This window comes from Saccostrea echinata, unplaced genomic scaffold, assembly GCF_033153115.1.
Source record: "Saccostrea echinata isolate AGI-Se365-2 ecotype Australia unplaced genomic scaffold, CSIRO_AGI_Sech_v1 ptg000009l, whole genome shotgun sequence".
NCBI classification, from domain to species: domain Eukaryota; kingdom Metazoa; phylum Mollusca; class Bivalvia; order Ostreida; family Ostreidae; genus Saccostrea; species Saccostrea echinata.
The window spans coordinates 13,540,917-13,559,366 of NW_026889758.1; the positions used below are offsets into that span (position 1 = coordinate 13,540,917).

The window sequence follows — 18,450 nt, forward strand, 5'->3', positions numbered from 1 at the left end:
TCTTAAAATTTCAGCTACAGAAGTATAAGAAGGAGAGGGTGTCCACTCATAAAGTAGAGGAGGAGACTGATGAAATCAAGAAAATCAAAAAGGTTTAAACCTTAATATAGTCATATACAAAATAAATCTGTTATAATAATTGTTATTTTATATATATATCAGTAAATACTTGAAAAATTTCTGCATACTCTAGACTAAAAGATATATTTTACTGATCAAACATGACAGGAGTTATTTCTCTTTGGCAGGTATTTTTCAGTGAAAAGACTGAAAATAAATTGTCAAAATATTAAGTTTGGTATGTTATGGTTTTTAGCTCCCCGAGTCTAAGGCTCAAGTGCGCTTTATGATCAGCATTTGTCTGCTTTCTGTCCTTAATATTGTAAACTTTTCACAAACTCATTTTCTTCTCAGAAACCAATTTCAACCAAACTTGGCACAGAGTATCCTTGGGTGAATGGGACTCAAGCACATTCAAATAAAGGGCCACACTCTCTTGAAAGGAAAGATAATCATGCAAGAACACACAAAAATAGGGTGGGTGTCACAAAAAAATTTCTCAAGAACCACAGGGCTAAAAATGATGAAGGCTTCTTGACATAGTGACTACAGCATTCAATTTTGTTCAAATCATTCCCCCCCCCCCCCATACACACACACACACACTCTGGGGAAGGCTGGGGCCACAATAGGGGAACAAAGTTTTTCTTTGGAATGTATAGGGAAAATGTTTAAAAATCTCAAGTCTTCTCAAGAACAGCAGGACCATGATTAGTGATTTTATTATGGCCCACAGGGTAGGGTGAGGCCCAGTAGGGTATCAAAGTTTTACTTTGGAATATATAGGGAAAAAAGCTTGTGAAATCTTCTTACCAAGAATAAGAGGGCCATGATTAGTGATGTTAGTATGCAAATATTGTCAGGTCATGTAAATTCAAGTTTTTTCATGTGGTAGAGTCTGGGGCAACAATAGAGAATCAAAGAAAAAATTCTTAAACCTTTGTAAACCATCTTATGTAAAGAAAAGAAAAGTAATAAGTAGTCATATTTAAAATATGCAAGAAGGTGATTCAGGTGAGTAATGTGGCCCATGGGTTTCTTTTGTTTTAGAAGACATTATTGATGATCCTTTCAGTAATTTTTTTTATATATCTTTATAAATTCTAGGTTCAAAGTTTCTTCCGTGGTTGGTTGTGTCGGAGACGATGGAAACAGATTGTGGAGCTGTATATTCGTTCTCCACATGCAGAGAGCATGAGGAAGAGAAATAGCATTGTGTTCAGTATGGTGGAGTGTGAAGAGGAGTATAATAGACAACTGTCCACTCTAGTCACTTGTTTTCTTCGCCCTCTCAGAATGGCTGCCTCATCCAAAAAACCACCAATCACCCATGAAGATGTAAACTCAATTTTCTTGAACAGGTACTTGCAGTTGGCCCACAGTGCAACATTTATGATTGGGAGAAAGTACATGTAGTTCAGCAAGATCTTCCAATTTTAGACTTTTTCCTTTTCCTCCTGATCAGGGGCAATTAATCAATATTATCTTAACTTGGCATAAAGCATCGTTTGGTGAAGGGAATTTAATTTTTATTCAGATGAAGGGCTACACCTTAAATCAAGAGATTTTAAGCAAAAATATAAATTTTCTTGGGGTACATTATTTTGAAATCTTAAGAACACCTGCACCACGTAGGATCAAATACATGTTGATCACATATGCTGTCTTCTTTATTGTGTTATAGGGGATATATCAATTGCAACATTGCAGAAAATACATAACCTGCAATTAGCAAATTGTGTAAAAAAATTTGCAGTGATTGCAACAGTTATACTCAATACAACGCAACAAAGAGAGAGATTTTATTATTTTTATTTACATCGTTTTAAAATATTCATATAAAGTGGATGAAAGTAAATAAAAAATTGTATTATAAATTCAAGCATAGCGTAGATGGAAGGGCCATGAAATAGTTGACATTAACACTTCCATATCTGAATGTACAGATGGCAGTAATAAACTGGATCTTACTTACTAATGCCCTGTTCACACGGAGATTTTAATTCGCAGTAAATTAATGCGAAGTAAAATGATGCGAATTAAACTAATGCGAATTAAATTGCGTTCACACGACAGCTAATGCGAAGTAAGCTAATGCGAATTAAAATGTTAAATTTCTACTATTAGGCTATTCAGTAAGGCTATTATGACGTCATTTGCGGATCACATCACATTGTGCAGAGCAGATATACATTTGACATAATTTCATAGTGTCTGTACAGTTTTTAGTGATTAAGATGGTTTTCCTTTGTTTTTCACTCAAAAATAGCACAAATTTGACCACCGACATGTGGCACGTGACTTAATTCTGCCCTTACGCATGCGTCAAAATTTAATTCTAATTAGCTTCACTTAGCGTTCACACGGAGCTAATGCGAAGTAATTTAATGTGCAGTAAACTAATTCGAATTAAACTAATTCACATTAAATTCCCCGTGTGAACGGGGGTCAAATTTAATTCGCAGTAACTTACGTTTAATTCGAATTAAACTCTCCGTGTGAACAGGGCATTAGAAATTAGTTGTTATAACTTCATATTTGTGCAGTATGGTTTTCAGAAGAAAACTCGATGGATTTAAGGAACATTCAAATTTGTACAAGTCATGGCTCATTGACTAGGGTAGGATCTTAAGGGGGGATCAAAATTTTGTAAGAGATTGAATGGTAATTCAAAAGAAATCTTTAAAGATAAAACTGATATGCAAGCATCCCTATGCAATACATGCCACATTAGTTTCTGATTTCTTCCAATTGTGTACACAGGAGTGAGAATGGGCCACAGGAACAAAGTGTTCACAGAAATACGAGGGGTGATCAAAAAATTCGTGAACTAATTGAATTACTTCTATAAAAGAAATAAAATTAGGTTTCAGTGTTCATTATTTTTTAAAGTAGTCCCCTCCAATTTTAATGCACATCTGCCACCATTCTGACCATGCGTGAATCACATGGTCCAAATACTCATGTGACATGCTCCGTAGCGTTCTGTTCACAGAAGCTTAAAGCTTTTTCCCAGTCTTATATTTATTACTATGCAAGTTGTTTTTATAATAAGAACAGTCCATTTGTCAGAAATGGCCAAATCTCGGCAATAGGATGGGTGAATAAAGATATCCTTTCCCAGAATGAGCATGGTGACCAACACAACCCGAGTCCTCTGTCTTGGGGGCATCGTTTATCCAATGTGGATAAAGTATGCGCGCCTTCTATTTATCATATCTGATATGTTTAAATTCTAAAGTAAACAAAATTTTAGGGATTAAAGAATTATATTATTGTTAAGATATTCAACTCTTTCTCTAAATGTAACTTGGCAATCTTTGATAACAAATTGCTCAACTAAGGACACATCTCTATCCCATGTTTCTTTCACTGGGCAACAGAACAAACGTCATTTTTAACCATCTCCCTTTCTTCACTAAAACAATCAATCCAAATAACAATTAAACTTCTAGCAAGTCTTTTGTCTTCATAAATCTTGTACAAATTATTATATGCTATTGCAGAGGAATTTCCAAGATATACGTTAAACTTTACAGCCGTTTGTTGCTCGAGTAAGACTGTCAGTCAACCATTTATTTGTCACAAGTCATCTACATATTGACATCATTTTCACATTGTGATGTCACAAACATGGAGCAAAACATTTCATAACACATGCTATTTATAGAGCATGTGTATGACTATATGTGTGCCAAATTTCAATCTGATCTGAGTTGTGGTTTTGTAAATATAGCGATAGTTCGTGAACTTTTTGATCACCCCTCGTATATGGACTTCCGTAATCTTCAATAAGGATATAACCAATTGTCAATTTGATATCAAGCTTAAATATTTTGTAAATGAAGTTTGTTGACATAGACTATATTTAATTAAGTGGTCACAAAAAAAGTTTTTTCTTTCTTACATACTCATTTGTCAGGAAGAAAAAAGAATTCGGTCCATGGACCTCTTACTTATAATTTGAGTTCTATATTTTACTAAATAGAACTCATACTGAAAATTTTGTTTGTATTTTTTTTTCTTAGTGAAACCCTGCTCTTTTTACATCAAATTTTCCTAAAGGGATTATGTGCTCGACTAGAAAACTGGCCAACTCTCGTTCTAGGTAGGTTCTCCTTTAAAACTGAAAATCTTTCTTGTTTGCATATGAGTACCTTTTTTTTTAGAAAGTACATTTTCGTGTGATAACATGACTATGTAAATGCATACCATATCCTTGAATACATGTATGAGAATTTCTATCAGTGTAGGACTGAATGCTCTTTTGATTTTACAGGTGACCTGTTTGATATGCTTCTTCCGATGTTGTGTATATACCAGGAATACGTTAGAAATCACCATTACAGTCTTCAGGTCCTAGCAGAATATAAACAACGACCAGAATTCAACGCTCTCCTGAAACGCTACGAAGAAAAACCAATGTGTGAAACCCGAACACTAGAAATATTTCTCACCTATCCTATGCATCAGGTGAAACTTTGATTATACTTATGCCCTGTTCACACGGAAAGTTTAATTCGCAGTAAATTAATGCAAAGTAAAATAATGCAAATTAATCTAATGCAAATTAAATTTCTATTTCTACAATAAGGCTATTCAGTAAGGCTATTATGACGTCATTTGCTAATCACGTCACATTGTGCTGAGCAGACACATTTGACCACTGATTTGACATAATGTCATTGTGTCTGTACACATTTTAGTGATTAACATAATTTTCCTTTATTTTCCACTCAAAAATAGCACACGTACCTATATCTGACCTCCAACATGTGGCCTGTGACTTAATTCTGCCCTTACACATGCGTCAAAATTTAATTCAAATTAGCTTCACTTAGCGTTCACAGGAGCTAATGCAAAGTGATTTAATGCGCAGTGAATTAATTCGAATTAAACTTATTCGCATTAAATTCTTTGTGTGAACGCGGTTCATATTTAATTCATATTTAATTATGTTTAATTCGAATTAAACTCTGCGTGTGAACAGCGCATTAGAAAATAAGATCAAGAGAGGAGGAGGGGAGGGGTGTGTTCTTGTTTCCTATCTACCCATAATCTTGACCTTAGTTTTAAATAAAACATGACAGACAAAATTTTGGAATATGACCATTACCAAGGGACTAAATTGATCATGTGTTCAAGTGTCCTCCACCAAGTCGTAAATTTCATGTCACGTGTGACGAGTTTCAATCCCAATGAGGTGGGGTTGGGTTGGTCATAGGTTGAAATACTGACGATACTTAAATGATTATCAAGACTTATGGCCCATTCATTTATCAACATTAATCATGCATAAAACTTTTTACAATTCTGATTTCAGCATGCTAAATATTAATTTAATCCCTGAGTAAGCCATTTTACTTGAAAAATTTCACAATTTTTTTTTTAAACAATGATAAATTAGAAATCCTGTGAAGGTTAATTTTAAGACTAAGTATTCATTTCTAGATTCCTCGTTACATCATCACCCTTCATGAGTTATTAGCACACACTCCACATGACCATGTAGAGCGGAAGAGTCTAGAGTTTGCCAAGAGTAAGCTGGAGGAACTGTCTAGGGTAAGTGATTACCTACTGACTGATTTTGTGTATGTACTGTGTGTGATTGTCTAGGGTAAGTGATTACTTACTGACTGATTTTTTGTATGTACTGTGTGTGATTGTCTAGGGTAAGTGATTGCTTACTGACTGATTTTGTGTATGCACTGTGTGTGATTTTCTAGGGTGAGTGATTACTTACTGACTGATTTTCAGGGTGTTCGAGTGTGTGTGATGTCTGAGGTCTACAGTGTCACTACTGACTGAGTGTGTGTGATGTCTGAGGTCTACAGTGTGTCTACTGACTGAGTGTGTGTGATGTCTGGGGTCTACAGTGTGTCTACTGACTGAGAGTGTGTGATGTCTGAGGTCTACAGTGTAACTACTGACTGAGTGTGTGTGATGTCTGAGGTCTACAGTGTGTCTACTGACTGAGTGTGTGTGATGTCTGAGGTCTACAGTGTGACTACTGATGGGTGTCTGTGATGTCTGAGGTCTACAGTGTGTCTACTGACTGGGTGTCTGTGATGTCTGAGGTCGACAGTGTAACTACTGACTGACTTTGTGTGATGTCTGAGGTCTACAGTGTGACTACTGACTGGGTGTCTGTGATGTCTGAGGTCTACAGTGTGACTACTGACTGGGTGTCTGTGATGTCTGAGGTCTACAGTGTGACTACTGACTGGGTGTCTGTGATGTCTGATGTCTACAGTGTGTCTACTGACTGGGTGTCTGTGATGTCTAAGGTCTACAGTGTAACTACTGACTGACTTTGTGTGATGTCTGAGGTCTACAATGTGACTACTGACTGGGTGTCTGTGATGTCTGAGGTCTACAGTGTCACTACTGACTGAGTGTGTATAATGTCTGAGGTCTACAGTGTAACTACTGACTGAGTGTGTATGATGTCTGAGGTCTACAGTGTGACTACTGACTGAGTGTGTGTGTTGTCTGAGGTCTACAGTGTGACTACTGACTGGGTTTCTGTGATGTCTGAGGTCTACAGTGTGTCTACTGACTGGGTGTCTGTGATGTCTGAGGTCTACAGTGTAACTACTGACTGAGTGTGTGTGATGTCTGAGGTCTACAGTGTGACTACTGACTGGGTGTCTGTGATGTCTGAGGTCTACAGTGTGACTACTGACTGAGTGTGTGTAATGTCTGAGGTCTACAGTGTGACTACTGACTGGTTGTGTGTGATGTCTGAGGTCTACAGTGTGACTACTGACTGAGTGTGTGTGATGTCTGAGGTTTACAGTGTCACTGCTGACTGAGTGTGTGTGATGTCTGAGGTCTACAGTGTAACTACTGACTGAGTGTGTGTAATGTCTAAGGTCTACAGTGTGACTACTGACTGAGTGTGTGTGATGTCTGAGGTCTACAGTGTAACTACTAACTGATTATGTGTGATGTCTGAGGTCTACAGTGTGACTACTGACTGAGTGTGTGTGATGTCTGAGGTCTACAGTGTCACTACTGAGTGTGTAAGATGTCTGGAGTCTACAGTGTGACTAGTGACTGAGTGTGTGTGATGTCTGAGGTCTACAGTGTAACTACTGACTGAGTGTGTGTAATGTCTGAGGTCTACAGTGTGACTACTGACTGAGTGTGTGTGATGTCTGAGGTTTACAGTGTGACTACTGACTGAGTGTGTGTGATGTCTAAGGTCTACAGTGTGACTACTGACTGAGTGTGTGATGTCTAAGGTCTACAGTGTAACTACTGACTGAGTGTGTGTGATGTCTGAGGTCTACAGTGTAACTACTGACTGAGTGTCTGTGACGTCTGAGGTCTACAGTGTGACTACTGACTGAGTATGTGTGATGTCTGAGGTCTACAGTGTAACTACTGAGTGTATAAGATGTCTGGAGTCTACAGTGTGACTAGTGACTGAGTGTGTGTGATGTCTGAGGTCTACAGTGTAACTACTGACTGAGTGTGTAATGTCTGAGGTCTACAGTGTGACTACTGACTGAGTGTGTGTGATGTCTGAGGTCTACAGTGTGACTACTGACTGAGTGTGTGTATGTGTGTGTGTGATGTCTGAGGTCTACAGTGTAGCTACTGACTGGGTGTCTGTGATGTCTGAGGTCTACAGTGTGACTACTGACTGAGTGTCTGTGATGTCTGATGTCTACAGTGTAACTACTGACTGAGTGTGTGTGATGTCTGAGGTCTAAAGTGTGACTAGTGACTTTGTAAACAGAGGAGGTTCATTTTCCAGATGATTCTTTTGTATGATTAATATACATTTGAATACTGATTTAGGCAAGAGTTTAAGTAAAAACTAACACCAGGTGAAAGATATATAGTTTAACAAAAGACTGACCAAAGTTTTTTTTTTCTTGTATTCTGTACTGATACGCAAGGGTGCATGAAATGGCAATTAAAATTTTATAGGGCTACAATCAAATCGCTAAAAACCGCTCATGGTAGCTCAGTAGGTAGAGCGCTTGCTCTGTGATTGGGAGGTTGTGAGTTCGAATCTCGACCTAAGTCGATAAAAAATGGGTAGCAACTGTTCCTTTGCCATGTGCTTGGTACTTTGAAGTGAAAGCTGCGGGTCCTTCAGATGAGACCTTAAAAAAAACGAGGCCCCTTGTCACGGCAGGCGTTGGCACGATAAAGATCCCTCACTGCTTACCTGAGTGCTGAGTAAAGGTCAAAATTTGAGGTCCTTCACCGGTATATGGTGACTTCTCTATATGAGTGAAAAACTCTCAAATGGGACGTAAAACAACATACAATCAATCAATCAATCAAATCGCTAAAATAAGCCAAAGTTTGCACCACACTAAAAACTGCTATATGGTAGTACATTGTACATACTGTTTTTCTGGTATTAAGAATTCATATATCCACTATCTATGATTGTACTGTTTCTATGGTAAAGACATAATCTATCCACCATTGAACAGAGGGGCACATACGAGGGGCATTTGAAAAGTTCTGAGAACTGTTTGATAAAATATTAATCATTTCACGGATTTCCATGCTTTTTGTACTTTCTCTGATCTATAAACATGCTGTCAATAATTTTTTTTTCTGTTTTCTTCCTAGAAATAAAAAATCAGAGTTATTCTTTGTATCCCATGTTTGTTGATTATATTCAATATTATTGTGATAATGAAATGGAAATGTAAATTTGATTTTAGAGAATATTTATTTGTGCTTCAGATTATGCATGATGAAGTCAGTGAAACTGAAAACATCAGAAAGAATCTGTCCATCGAGCGAATGATCATTGAAGGTTGTGACATTTTACTGGATGTTAACCAAACATTTGTCAGACAAGGTTAGTGATACTGCAATGTAAGCCATGTTTTTAGTTACCCTTTAGAAATAAGGTTTCATTTTTAAACATCTGGCAGGAATATAAATACAAGTTGGTCATGTGATCAAATAAAGCCCAAGAGGCTTTATGGTACCACCCCATATTTATATCCTGATAGATGTTTAAAAATGATACCTTATTACTTATATTTACATTTGTGACTGATTTGTACCAAATATTTGTGTATTATAATTTAAAATGATTTATTTTATTCAAACCTCAATGGTTTTACTTGAATGAGTTGAACATGTCGACCACTTGAGATCACCGTCACTGTGAAATTATGTTGACCTTTAGGTCACTTAACAATGAACTTGTGGTCATGTGATGAACCTGTATCTATATATTGATAGATACACATTTCTCAAATGGTGTTATATAAGGGACAACATCTACAAATGTAAAAGTAAGCCACATGAACTTTTCCAATCAAAGTTTGTTTTTTGCATGTCTGTCATCCATTTATCTGTAATTTTTTAATATTCTCAGTTTCTTCAGAGCCATTTTATCATTTCATATATACTTGTCACAAAGCACCACTGGCTAAAAGGATTCAAGTTTACTCAAATGAAGGGTGGTGATTGATTCCAAAGGGGTGTGGGGGGGGGGGGGGGTATGAGTTAAGGAAAAGTAACAAGGCTATGGATGGAAAAAAAATCCTGTGCTTTGGAATAAAAAAAAAGATAAGTAAATCCTCCTGGTATGATATTCAGGTGTTAAGATGCTTTAAGGCTTTGTGTTTTACAGAGGAATATTGAAATATTAGATAACTCTTTGAAAATTTTCTTTAGAAATTCTTTTTTATCAGGGGTTCTGAAATGTGTATATAGTTGAACTTGGTTATCTCAAACTCCAGTATCTCAAATACCATATCTTGAGTTAAAAGTCTCAACCATTTTTTCTTTATGTATTTTAACCTTGCTATCTTGAATCATCGGATATGTTTTCTCTTGGTTCCATTGGGTGTGAAATAACAAGGTTTGACTGTATTTATATCAAAGCATTGGCTTTTTTTTTGGGGTTTCATTCTACTACTCCTATATCTTGAAATTAAACTAGGGAAATGTTGAAGGTTAGGGAGGAGGGAGGGGTGTTAGAGTTTTAAAGTTTTTTCATAAATAATTACAGTCAAACCTAATGTTATCTGGAACTCAATGGGACCAAGAAAAAACTTCGAGATATCTGAGTATTCGAGATATCAAGGGTTATATATATTTAAAGAATAAGTGGTTAGGAATTCCAATTGACTTCGACATTTCCCTGGTATTTGAGATATCAGTGCTTGAGATACCGAAGTTCAACTGTATATACTTGCAGTCAGTATTGTGTACAGTGTTTCATTTAAGTTTGCAGCCACAAACCACTCAATCAGAATAATCAGTCTGAGAGAGAAAACAGTGTGACTAAGTCGAGCATCGAATGCCATGGGTTTATTGTTTATAAAATATCTCATTTAAATTCCAGTATGGAATACTTTGTGCATAGTGATGGAGTAACTAGCACAAAAGCCATTCTAAACATAGGTCTTCTGTGGCCCTGACTCAAGATTGTTTGGACAAGTTCATGGTCAAAGTGTACAGCAGTTTGAAATTCTTGTTTAGGCATTCACTTTACAAGGATAGGATTGGATAAAATTTCACATAATACATATATACAGGCACTTTTTTTCCAATTTTCTTCTCCAGAACAACAAGGCCATGTTAGTCCTATTGATATTGAAGCTTGTGGATTCAAGTTTGGTTAAGTAATAACCATAAGAGGCTGGGTGTGGTCACAATATGAGGCAAAAGTTTTCATGGGGATAAAGAGGGAAAACATTTTAAAATATTCTAAGAAGAACAGCCAGGCTAATTTAAGGTGACTCTGGTTAGCAGTTTGGCCCATGGGCCTCTTGTTCTCATAATGATGTTAAGAGTGGACATAATCTTTTAAGTCTCATTTTACCCTCAAAAAATTAAATGATTGGAAGTTAAATCAAACAGAATAAAGTTGACTCTATAATTATTGTGGATCGAAGTATAGGTAGAGTGTGAACTTGGGCCAGGAGATTCATAAGTTCACTGTTATCTGTCCATTGTAGTTCAGTATTTGTCTCCTTGCCATGTAATCAATTTCCTCAGGGAAACCCTAGCTGTTCATCCTTTTGAATGTTATATTGGAAAAAAGTATTGATCTGTTTATATGTACACCCACAAGTCAGTTATAGCAGTGATTACGAACAGCAGCTTTAATAGATGTAGTGACCATTGCTTGTCACCTGATGTCAGGATTCCTATATATATCTATAGTCGAGTTATGTGAGATATCTCATACGTGACAGAATTTGACCAGTTGATTTATGATTACTTACATGCGCCTTTTTTTGCAGTGTGCATTTAAGGTTTGTATTATTTTTTTACCTGTGTTGTCACCTGGATTTATCTTGTTAATTATTTGAGAGATGTGTTTTGTGTTCTTTATAATCAGTGGGATTTGATAGGAAAAATTTCATCTTAAGCTGGAATATGTATATTGCATATAAACTTCATTTTCTTGTGCATTCTGACCCGTGAGGGATATGGAATAAAATGACCCAGGTGTCTCACAACTAGATAGAATGAGATTTAGGAATCATATGCTTTACAGTTTTTCCAGCTGACAATTAAAGCTTCCTTTTGTTTTAGTTCATGGTAAGATTGACTTTGTTTCATGTGCTAATGTATTTCCAGTGATGAAATTTGTTTCTGGGGTATTTTGAAATCTCGATATCTGACTCTGTCAAATTGTTCCAATGATTTCGTCATGGTTGAGGGAGGTGTACAAAATAGATGTTTAAAATTACAACTTCCTCATCAGGTGCACAGATATTGTGCAGTGCTGATCATGAGTTTTGCTGTTCAATCCCTAAAGGGTATTAGAACAACTCTATTTATAGCTCTCTGATTCATTAACAGAAAGGGAGGTGGAGATACTGTATCAGGATTTTTATAGAGAGTACTATGACAGAATTGGTAGAAGTCTGCAGATTTGTTGATGCTTGACTGGTGATCTTGCCTAGTTTATTACTACAAACAGGCTGTAGCAGAGCCACTAACCAGGCCATCCCAATTAAGATTTAACGCTATTGATTTTATGTGGAGTCTGCTGTGTGCTTCACAATCATGAGACAGATTTATCCTCACACAAACCAAGTATTGGAAAATCTCATTATATTGATCATAAAGATCTATTCCTAACATATCTAACACATCAGGAATTTAGAGAGTGTACAGACAAAAAGGGGAGACAATTATGTTTACTAAAGGATGGCTGTTAGGTTGAAGGTGACCACTAGGTGGCAGGCTTATTCCCAATATCCTATGCACATGCCCAAAGAGACATCACTTTATGCCACTCTTCTGTCAGTCATTGAACTTTTGTGAATGTCAATGTCAGTTACTTACAAAAAATGGGACAAGCAATTGGATATGACATCTTATATTGATTGATACAATTTGATAAATTTTTTTCCCACCTTTTTTTGCAGGACCTCTAATTCAAGTGTTCAATGAGAAGAGCAAGTCAAGTTTGTGGCCTATCAAAGATCGTAAAGAGAAGGAAGTAATATGTCAGGTGTTTCTCTTCACCAATCATATGCTTCTGACAACCCGAGCATCAAATGGCAGGCTTCATCTCGCCAAAGTAAGTCTATAAAGTCACCAGCTATATATTTGGATGATCATACCGACTTCACTGTGACCTACGAAACAAAATAAAGTCCTAATTTATGGTCATTTTACTTAATCTGCAGTTTGTTTATGCTTTAGAAACATTCTGAAATAATATGCATATCTTTTACTGACTACTGCAGACCAGTTTTCTGAATCTGCAATCAAATTCCACAGAAATGTCATTTATAAAATTTTTCGTTTTTTCAAATCTCTTTTATATGCAATTTTTAAAAAAGTGCTGTATAAGATGTAAAATGTTTTAGTGTTGCAAATACTTATGGGAGAAATTGAAGTAAAAAAGGCAAAATCCTGACAATGTTACTATTTACCAATGTTGATGTTCACTGATTCATCATCTTCCTCTATTAATGGTCCAATATAACCAATACATGGTGCTTATGTCTCCCAACTGAACACAAGAGCATGTTCTGAGTAGGATCAATTTTTTTTAATAGAAGCAGGCTACTGACAAAAAAATTTAGGTTCAAGGGCTTCTCACAATCTCATTTAAAGTCAACATTTCTCAAATTCTGTGGTCAAGATAATGTCCTTGTTTGTCATATTTTGACTGATATGTTTAATACCAAATTGTTAGGCCTGTAACAATAAAGGAGAAAATGTATATGGCTGGACCGGGAATCAAACCTGGGACCCCTGCATCACTAGTTAGGTGCTCTACTGACTGAGCTACCCAGGCAGATATCCATGGCCCAAACCATTACAGACCATTGTTTTTATACTAATTTTGACTCTGGATTACTCCACCTGTTCACAACTGTGACCAGTTTACAGGGGATACTTACTCCTCCTGGGCCTACTGATCCCATCTCTGATTTCAGAGGTCCATGACTTTGCCCTATTTTCACCTTTTTCTTTGCAAAAGAGAAATTTAAACATTTTAAAGTTTTTGTAACAGATTTGAGCATTGTAAAAATCATACTCTATTTCTTGTGGTTTAAATAGATTTTATCAATGGTCTGGCTTACAATTTCTGGTTTCTGGAAAAAAAAAATGTTGTTCCATGGTTTGTTTTAAAGTTTAGAGAAAAAATCTATATTGCAAATTTGCTGAAAAGGGCGGTTGGGTGGGGGGTTAAAGAATGTGAAGAATGTTGAAAGACATTACTAATAATTTTTAGTGCTAAATTATTAATCATGGTCAATGCTACAGTCTGAAGTGGGAAATTCTTTATAATGGAGAAACCTAAGAACAAAGGAAGCTAATTCTTGAAGCAAAGCTTATGACTAGAGGGTGTCTGTTCACCTTAAATCAAGGTCAAAGCTTATCAAATTTCTGACCAATGTAATGCAAGAATAGTAGAATCATGTTTGGCACAGGGTTAGTTATAGAGGGTGTGTCATGACCCTGAGCAAAGCTACTATAAGTTTAAATGTGGAAATGTCTCTATGAAAACATTTTTGTGAATTTTTACAATGAATAAAGTTTAACAAAATTTATCACCACGTGGTGTTGTTAATTTTACCACATTTATTTTACTGTCTTTGATGTTTTGTCCAGATTGTATTAGTGTTATGAAGATATTACAAAATCGTCATGAGAGGCTAAAAGATTGCTTCAATTTAAAGGTCATGAATGTATACTTAATATACTGGAAATACTGTATGAGGGCATAAATTGGTAGTGTAAATTGTTTGTGGTATAACAGAGTTTAAATAGGCGTGTTTTTGAGTGGCTCTGTAGGTGATATTTAAGGGCAATTCCTTGTAACCACTTAAACTTCTTTGTCACCGATTTTGATGAAACTTTGCCCTTTATTACAACTTGATACCAGAAACATATATCAAATAAAATTTGGTTGCTGTGTGTCTTAGTTACCATGGTAACAACTGGGAAAGTTTGAAAAATTGAGATTTTCAGCTATTGGAATCTTTATTAAGCATTAATAAAGACTAGGAAAAACAAACAAACCATTACACCTTGTTGCCACTTACTATTTAGATATATCTCTTAAGAAAGTGGTAACCATGGGTACATTTGGAATACATTTAAATGCTGAAAAATGCTGAAAATTACTCAATGTTCACTAATTAAAGGTGTAACATGATCTAACCCAATCAACAACTTTAAAAAAACAATAAAAATATTTGACCTTAAGTAATTGGGTATTAGCAATATTATTGAATATTCTGATTAAATAACTTTCATGTTTACCATAGTAACACAGTGTAACCATGCAAAATCTGTTGCTCTTGAGGAAAAACATGAAAATTCAAGACTGGCAAATATACATCCTTAGGACCTTGTGACATTGACAATGTAAGGAAAACTGGGATTAATTGCTACTTTGCAGTGTAACCATGGAAACAACATACCAGTGCTTAAAAGTGCTTTTAAGGAACTTTTGGAATTTACTTACCTTTTAATCAAGAAATATATAATTTGACTCACCTTGAATAGTACTTATCTGGTAGAACTATAGTTGATTATCATATATTGATAAAGTTTGATTAAGAAAACAACATTGGTGCTATGCATGGTTACCAAGAAGGGAAAATGTTCTATTTTGTTAACTTTATACCAATATGAAACCCTATGTGGCAGCTTCTTGCATCCAGTTGGAGACTGGGTGGTAGTCAAAATTGAAAGTCAGGTTAGTTGTTCATAAACATCAATCATAGAAGTTTTGGGAATCTACATACAAGGATACAAATCTTAAGAAACAAACTATTTTGCAGATTTTTATATTTTTTCTGTTAATTTCCATAGCAATGCTCTATTTAGAGAAATTAATTTGAATTTTTTGAAATTTGAAAATTAAGACCACACCAATTGATCACTAGTTGAATAGAAATATGCTTTTTAAAAAAGTAGGATCAGATTAAAACTTACAGGGAGTAAATTTGAAATCCCTTTGGACGTGTGGTATTAAAACCATGGCAACCATTGCCAACTAATAAAAAATATCATATTTAGTCCTTGGTATATTTTACAAGGATCTTTTCTATATTATTTGGTTGCATTTTAACGTATAATTGTTTTTATTTTATAGTGTATGACTTTATAAAATTGAAGGAATAAAATTATTACCTGTGAATACTTTGTTTCCATAGAAACATATGTAATATTGCATTGCTGCAAACACTAACGTTTGGGCTCTGAACATGTTGAAAAATGCCATATTTCAAACTTCAGGACATGTTGCCATGGTAACCATGACACATAGCAACAAATTTTTGCCTGATTTGATTTCACGGTATCAAAGACTTTTTTTTAAAGAGTTTGAAGAAATTCTGAGACTATGCATGCCACAGCTCCTATATAAAAGTCCATCATTATAGAGAATGGCTCTTAATGTCTTTAGGACTGGGAGTCCTATCTATTACTTTGGTCTACAATAGCTTACTTAAGAAACTCACCAAGCTGATGTCCAAAAAAATACCCATTTCCTACTTTTTCTGGCATCAAATTAAAGCTAATGAGTCAAATATTAAGAAAGTGTAAGCATAGAAATAGAAATTAATTTTTTTTTCACTAAAAAAATCAATTTAATATAATTGATTAGTAAATAATGATTTGACATGCTTTTCATACACTCTACAGTAATCTTCAGACAAGAAATACACTAGCTTCATTGTCATGATTTTTATTGATTGTTTTGGACTAATTAACAGAATACCTTGCTTGATGTGACATCAGTGTGTGTATTTTTAATTTTTCTCGGACATCTGTTTATGACAGATCTGATTGTTCATTGATCTGTTTTTCTGAGAAGACCATTGTCAGGGTATGTGTTACACATATCCTCATTCTGTAAAACCCTGTATTGCTTGCTCTGGTGCAGGAAGAATCCAATATGGTGAACAAGAGCAGCCGTTGAGGTCTGCGTCTGAGGTCGGCCAGAAGAGGAGTCTGGTCTAGGTAGATCCTCAAGGACAGTGGATCATTATGATTCTGTACAATTGAGATATTTTTTTCCCCATGAGCAGGCCGAGGTAACAGTTGGTGCGGCTTGATTGAAGAGACTTTCACTGCTGCACAGACAGACAGGATATTAAGATAATGATTTCATCATTGTCACAATGGATTTTTAAATTCCATTAATTTTTAATTTAAAATATATGCATTTTCAAGTAGAATTAGTGTTTACATCAGGTAAGGTTTTCTGTTTATATCTGTTAATTATTAAAGTGGGAAAGGTATTGCTGTATTCTTCACCGAGATTCAGAGTCGATCAAGCTTTAAGTCAACTAAAGATGCTTCAATATACCAGTGCTATTTATTTGGAAAGGGTTCCAAACAAATTTTTTCCACAGATGAATTTTGCAGACATGCCTAATTTAAGAGTTTGTTGAATTCAATGTAACTAACCATTTATGTATTTTATAAATGAAGGATTGTGGTGTTATTGATATAATTAAGATTCATCCCCCCAAAACTTAAGAAACCAGATTACCAGTTCAGCACTATGACATTACAACCTACATGTACGGTTAATAAATTTTGGAAGAAGTTTCTAAAATTGCATTTTGTAGAATTTTTTTCACATGGCAGATTATCTATGAACAGAGTACAGTCTGACTAAAGCCAGCCCCTACTATTTCACTTCGTTCGTAGTGGGGGCTGGCTTTTAAGTCAGACTTGAACAGAGTACAAACAAGGAAAATTTTGCCCCTTTTTATTTTTCCCTCTCTTCATTTTCAAACTTTAAGATTTAAATATTTGCACAGAAAAAGTGACAGCTTTGGTCTAATTTTGCATGGTGCATTAATGCATTTGGACAAAAATAACTTGGGGCAAAAAATTTCCAATGTACATAAATGTATACTTATATGTTAAACATGTACTTTTAAGTTATTCTGTACTTTGATTTGATCTTCAGACATTGCCTAAAAGGCAGGTAAGACAAAAAGTTCTCATTCCTGGTGTTTCTATCATGGCAACACTTGCTCATCACCGACACATCTGTAGGGTTTTTGTAGAAATCACACCTGAATTTATGTTGTTCAATTAAAGATTATATATATAATTACTTATTAAACACCTTTTTTTAGTGTAGTATGATGTTATATATAACTTCAGTGCAATTATTTATATTAAAAATGTTAAGACACTGAAATGAGGATCAAAGAAAATCCTTAAACACAAATGTATCATTGTTGTAATGTAGAGATATAGTAATTAGCCATTCTCTTATTCTATATCAGCTAGTTCTTTTTTACTGATCAGTGCCTGTAATTATATACCTGTATATGAAAACAGAGCTCCAACCTTCTCCAGAAAGCATGACCTCTTTCCAAAATACTCTATTGTGTTTTCATGTATCTGTAACCTTCTTGACTGATTTGATGAAGGGGATTAAAATCACTTGTAAACACAGAGGTAGTGAAGATAGTGAGTGTTTACACTGTAACTTATTTTAAAAAATATATTTTCAAGTATCCTCATGTGTTGTAGAATAAAATGTGTTCAAACCATGGTTTCTGAAGCAAAGATGAGCTAGAAAGGATTCTTAAATTAAAAAAAAAAACTTGCTCAGATTACCATTAAGTCCATGGACTTCTTTTTAATTTCTTACTTGGGGTGCCAGGTACAAAGATGATGATTGGATATTTTATTTGTGTAAATAAAGTTAATCCCTAATACTATTTGGTCTAGTTATGCCAACTTAATTCATATGTCATCCCAAATCTCATTGACCAGCTCATGTAATTTAGCATTCCAATCGATTACTGTAAATCACTATTTATTCATGAGAATGTTACTTTCGTGTAATTATGCAAGACCATCTGCTCATGAAAATGTCATTCTTGCTTATATTTGTATTAATAAAGATTATGACATATAAAAATTAACAAAATTTGTCAA

At 35.1% G+C, this 18,450-nt stretch overlaps 1 protein-coding gene across 5 annotated transcripts in view; it reads left to right on the top strand.

Annotated features, from left to right (window-relative positions):
* LOC133181811 (ras-specific guanine nucleotide-releasing factor 2-like) overlaps positions 1 to 18,450 on the top strand; it is a 90,885-nt gene that overhangs the window by 38,134 nt on the left and 34,301 nt on the right. For 3 of the 5 annotated variants that reach the window (XM_061316424.1, XM_061316428.1, XM_061316426.1), the window contains 8 exons: positions 15 to 92; positions 1,168 to 1,421; positions 4,089 to 4,168; positions 4,340 to 4,533; positions 5,512 to 5,622; positions 8,779 to 8,896; positions 12,441 to 12,595; positions 17,465 to 17,482. In XM_061316424.1, coding sequence (XP_061172408.1) covers positions 15 to 92; positions 1,168 to 1,421; positions 4,089 to 4,168; positions 4,340 to 4,533; positions 5,512 to 5,622; positions 8,779 to 8,896; positions 12,441 to 12,595; positions 17,465 to 17,482 — 1,008 coding nt within the window. The remainder of the gene's footprint in view (positions 1 to 14; positions 93 to 1,167; positions 1,422 to 4,088; positions 4,169 to 4,339; positions 4,534 to 5,511; positions 5,623 to 8,778; positions 8,897 to 12,440; positions 12,596 to 17,464; positions 17,483 to 18,450) is intronic. The other 2 variants (XM_061316425.1, XM_061316429.1) reach the window with 1 other exon arrangement.